At 38.7% G+C, this 5,477-nt stretch overlaps 1 protein-coding gene and 1 pseudogene across 1 annotated transcript; one reads left to right on the forward strand and one right to left on the reverse strand.

The window, feature by feature from the left end:
- LOC104702502 lies at positions 7–3,948 on the forward strand. The gene is made up of 5 exons (XM_010418358.2): positions 7–249; positions 666–2,528; positions 2,634–2,865; positions 3,254–3,336; positions 3,527–3,948. Exons 2-5 carry the CDS (start codon positions 702–704, stop codon positions 3,629–3,631), a joined length of 2,247 nt encoding a protein of 748 aa, XP_010416660.1. The 5' UTR covers positions 7–249; positions 666–701; the 3' UTR covers positions 3,632–3,948.
- LOC104702504 overlaps positions 4,414–5,477 on the reverse strand; it is a 4,831-nt pseudogene continuing 3,767 nt past the window's right edge.

A 5,477-nucleotide genomic window follows, 5' to 3' on the forward strand; every position in this document is an offset into this window, starting at 1 on the left:
TTTTTTTTTTCCGAGTCACGCATTTGTGGTTACTTCACTATTTCCGGTGACTGGCCAATTCGGCGAGCTGTATTGGTTTACCAACGATTACGGTGGAAAAAATTCTAGGGTTTTCTGATCGGAGAACTGGGTTTTTCTCTTCTCTCTTTAGAAGCTCTGGATTCTTTTTTTTTTTTCTTTTAAAGAAGAAGCTGGATTCTGGGTCGAACAAAATCGATTCTTTTGTTTTGGCTGTCCAACAAATTTCAGGTAAGTAAGCGAGACAAAATGTTGCAAAAAAATTTCAGTCTTTTGCTTCTATTTCTTTTTTCCTCTCGTTACAATAGGGTTCCAACTTTCTAACTTAGATTTGCTTTCTTTTGTTCTTTGAATGCCCTTGAGTTGAGTCGACTGTGTTATGTGAATCTGTGTAGTAACTTGTGAGACTAGGTTTGGTTGATGTGGTAATTGCTTTGTGTGTGTGAATCAACCATTCCTGCTTGATTTAAAGTTTCTACCTTTTGGATACTTTAGGCAAATTCAACATCAGGCTTTTAGGTTATGAAACTGTGCGTTGAGATTTAACATTTGCCACGATTTCTACTTCATTAATAATGTTAGAATTCGACCGAGTGTGATCATTTTCATGTTTTCTTTCTTCTTCCTTTCTCAAATGCTTGTTTCAGGATTGAATACATTTATTATAGCCTGCTAAGTTGAATATGACGAGGAACAACACGAGGAAGTCTGCCCTCGCTAACACAATTGTGAACAAGGAAATCATTGTGATTGAGTCAGATACAGACACAGACACAGATGAAGTTGGTGCTGGAATGTTGGCTCTTTGTGGTGTAGGGAATGCACCAGGGGATGATACTTTAGCTAAGAACCCAGAGAAGTCTGATGTGGCTAAGACCATTGTGAAGAAGGAAATAGAGATGGAATCAGACATAGATGAAGTTGGTCCTACAATGCTGGCTCTTTGTGTCCAAATGGATGAATTAGGGAATGGTTCATTAGTTAAGACCCCCGAGAACTCTGCTGTGGCTAAGACCATTTCGAAGGAGAATATGATTGAGATTGAGTCGGACACAGACACAGATGAAGTTGGTGGTAGGATGCTTGCTCCTTGTGGTGCCGAGAATGCATCAGCGGATGATGTTTTAGCTAACAACCCCAAGACTTCTGCGGTGTTTAAGACAATTGTGACGAAAGAAATAGAGACTGAGCCAAGCATAGATGAAGCTGGTGGTCGATCGCTGGCTCTTGGTGAAGTGAATGCATCAGGGGATGATACTTTAGCTAAGAATTCTGCGGTGGCTAAGGCCATTGTGAATCAGGAAGTTATTGAGATTGAGTCAGACACAGACGCAGGTGAAGTTGGTGGTAGAATGCTGGCTCTTTGTAGTGCCGAGGATGCATCAGGGGATGATGTTTTAGCTAAAAATCCGAAGAAGTCTGAGGTGGCTAAGACAGTTGTGAAGAAGGAAATAATTGAGATTGAGTCAGCTACAGACACAGATACAGATGAAGTTGGTGGTAGAATGCTGGCTCTTTGTGGTGAAGTGAATCCATCAGGGGATGATGCTTTAGCTAAAGATGGCGAAACCAACAGAACCAATATGCAGATTGTTTGTGCGGATGATTACGATTCCGGTTTGGTTCATGATTTGGAATATCAAAAGTACTTGGCACATTATAGTGAAATCGGGAATCTATATATGCTTGATGACAATGTTAGGGATAGTTCTCCAGTGCGTAATATGTACAATGTCGATCATGAAGTATCTGATAGAAGTAAAAGCAAAGCACTAATAATCAAGAAGAGTAGAGCAGGGAGAAAGGCGAAGTCGCCTATGGTTTCTAGTGTATCTAAGAGGTTGAAGATTGGGAATGGTAGTGCAGATCAGAACTTGATTTCGAGGACTGTCTTAAGGACCCAAGAAACACAACAAATGAAAGGAAATGCTCGACGTGGAAGAAAGAGTTCTGTAGCCAAGGACTGTATCGAATTAAAGCGTACAAGTTATGTCAGAGATACCAAACAAAAGAACGGAGATGCTCGACGTGGAAGGAAGACTTCTTTGGCGAAGAAAGACGTCATATCAAAGCATACGAGAAATGATGAGTCTCAGACGATTTTTAGAGCTTCAAAGAGACTGAAAACTGAAAATGGGAAATCAGATCATAACTGGACTTCAAAGAGTATCCCAGTGGTTAACACCAACGGTACCAAACAAACGAAACGAGAGGCTTTGCGGCGAAGGAAGACCTCTGTGACCAAGCACAATGATGAACCAAAGTTATTTCACATTTTCAAACTTGGCAAGAAGGAAAGTAAAGAGAGCCTATCGTCAATAGAGAAGAGCTATTTATATTACGTAGCTTATCTGAGAAATTCTATTACCATTGTTAAATCTGGTCGACAAGTAAAACCTGTGAAAGATGTAGCGAGTTTGTCAGATCCTGATATTATTGCAGTCAGTGATTACCCCTTTCCGGATGGAGGCAAAACCCCATTCGAGGCAACGAAAGACGGCAAAGTGATAGTATGAATACCTTCATTCTCTTACTGCTATTTTGAAATCTGTCTTTTCTGATTCTTTCTAATTTTCTATGCTGACATTTTTCATTTTGTTATAATGTTTTCTAAGGATCTTGAAGATGGTGTTGAACTTGAACTTGATGATTTATTCAACTCTTCGTTTAGCAAGAGGCTAATTGAACTTCTCAGAAATCCCTATGATGAAAAAGAGTACTTGCAACTCTATACTGAGGCATCACTCAAGAGACCATTGACTCGGTCTAGACAGTTACGAGATGGAAGAGAGATTGAATATAATGTTGAAGACCAGTTGGCACCGTCATATCTCGAAAAGTATACAGGTACAAACAACTTGTACAATGTGTCTTGTGGATGTGTAGTGTGTTGAACTATCTTCTCAAAGATAAAAATGTTAAGCGAATAGATAAGTAAAACCCTATATAGAAGGCTAGCTTGAGGCTCAGTCAGCTAACTCTAAGTCTCTAGAGGAAAGCTTGCTGAAGGCGTTTTTACATTTATGCAAATCATACATCTTTAATTGGATATTCACACTTGTTGGGATATATGCTTATTATTATAATCTGAGTATTGCTAGAAATGATGCATTCCATTTCATGATACTTTCTTAGCGGAATTTAATTTACCATATCTGTAGTTTTTACCTTTGCTTTCCACTGAACATATACTCGATTGCAACCATATTAAATTTACTTGGGTTTGATTCTGCAGATTTCAACAAGATTTATCATCGTTATCAGAAGGATCTTCCTCGAGCTTTAAACCTGTTGCGCGGATTTTTCTTTTATTTAGAGGTAGAGTTTTCTGTTTCATTGCTTTTTCTTGGCTTCAACATGTGCAAAGTCATGAGTGTGCATTGGTCTCGTGAAACCCTCTTTGTTACCATAAAATCTTGAATGCAATATTTTATCAATATAACAAAATGAATGTAAGAGTTGTATGCGCCATGGATTAAATGTCTTTTGTGGTTTGCTTCTTTTGCAGAACATAGTTCTTGAAGGTGCATTCAAACCCTGGCTGCATGAAAAACGTTTGACAAGTTTGTGTGTTGATGCTAGAGAATGCATAAATATTGTTGGCAACAAGTAACTCGGCACCACACTGCTCTTAAAGTACATCTTAAGTGAAACTCAAGACTCTATAAGAAAGTCTTGGATATGAAGCGAAACGAGAGATCCTACAAGATTTGTATTTGTAATCTCTAGGCTTCTTTTAGGTCCATCACTGTATGGTAGTAGTAGACTACTAGTAATAGTAGTGGTAGTAGTTTATGACTTCATATTAATAGCTGCAGATCTGTGTAGTAATCTGCAGTTCTTGATTTGTAAACTGTAGTATTATATATATACTCTATAAATCTTGGAAGCGAACTAACAAATTGAAGAAAGGCCTAAAAGCCAAGATTTCATTTATGGGTTAACACACATATATATCTTCTACATCACTGTGTTTCACCCCAGAAAATGAGAAAGCAACTTGTATTATACTCTATAAACATTTGTCACTAGAAACGTACAACCCTACCTACATCACTGTGTGTTTCCCCCATTAGGCATTGGAGAAAGAGAACCTACCAGACTCAGTATAAGAACATTTGCTAAAAATGAGAATTCTTACAGCAACAGTTATTACCTTGCAGACAATAATAACAATCAGGCATACACTCTGGAACCACCTGTGGAAGAACAAATTCACCAGTCATCAGGGATCTCTTGTGCAGACGAAATATACTACCTCATGGGCAATGATTTTGTTGTTGAGCCTTATTGGTACACGATCCACTCAGGAATTTTGTGCAAACTGCAATTATGAAGGATCAAATACAAATACGAGAAAATAAGTGTAAACTGTTTATAGGAAAAAAAAAACGATTTCTTTCTTTTCTTCTTAATGAAGACAATTACAAGCACCTTTTTTCTTTCCTACCAAATTCCCAACAACAAGCATTTCCCTCTCGTTTTTATTACTACAGCTATAAGCAGTATCCCCAAAAAAGACTTACCGGAAGTAGCAAGATACATCCCAAACAATTAAAATCTACAATTACAGTATCCTAAACAGGTGAGGAAGGAGGGCTAAAAAGAACCCCACAAATCCACCACCCACCCGTTTCCAAAGAACGCCCTTTCATATGTACACACACACACAATAGTTTCAGTAAAAATGGGCTCTTAGTCGAAGCTCGATGAACGGCTTGTCCTGCCTTTTAGATAATCCTCAACAGAGACGCCTTGCTCGATGCTTCCCGTGGAGATAGAGTCATCTTCAACATCAAGAAGCGCTACGTTAAGGTGTGATTGCAACTTAGATCTTTGGCATTGCTCATCCTTGAGCATCTCTGACTCCTCTGATGAATTACTCACTTGTTGCAGTGCCCACTCATACGTGTCTTCATCGCCTTTAAGTAGCTTTAGGACCTGCATCATTCCGCATTCGTTAAGATAATTACTACATAGAGCTACGTATGATGTGAAATAGCTAGTAGATTAAAAACTTGACTTACAATGCTCATTTTTGGTCTAGCTTGAGGGCTACTCGAATACAAAGAGTAGCAGCCAACGCCATTCTCTGCATTTGGTTGTTATTGTTGTTATCCCGCAAACTCGGGTCTAATAACTGACAATACTTTCCATCATCCAGAATTGGTTTGGCCTGTACACATGAACATCATACATACTTGTTTTCAATAAGAGTATAGAAAAAGCTTGGTTTTGACTTAATCGGTATACAGCAATACATACCCACATGACTAGACTCTCCTGTCCCTTTGGACATCCGCTGCTAATCGGTTTTCTTCCAGATAGTAGCTCGAGGAGAACAACGCCAAATGCATAGACATCTATCTTATCATTTACCTTACCATACATAAAGTACTCTGGAGCCAAGTATCTGCAACAAGAAACAGAAGCTTACCATAAGAACATTTTCAAGAACT

This window comes from Camelina sativa, chromosome 7, assembly GCF_000633955.1.
Source record: "Camelina sativa cultivar DH55 chromosome 7, Cs, whole genome shotgun sequence".
In the NCBI taxonomy this organism is placed as follows: Eukaryota; Viridiplantae; Streptophyta; class Magnoliopsida; order Brassicales; family Brassicaceae; genus Camelina; species Camelina sativa.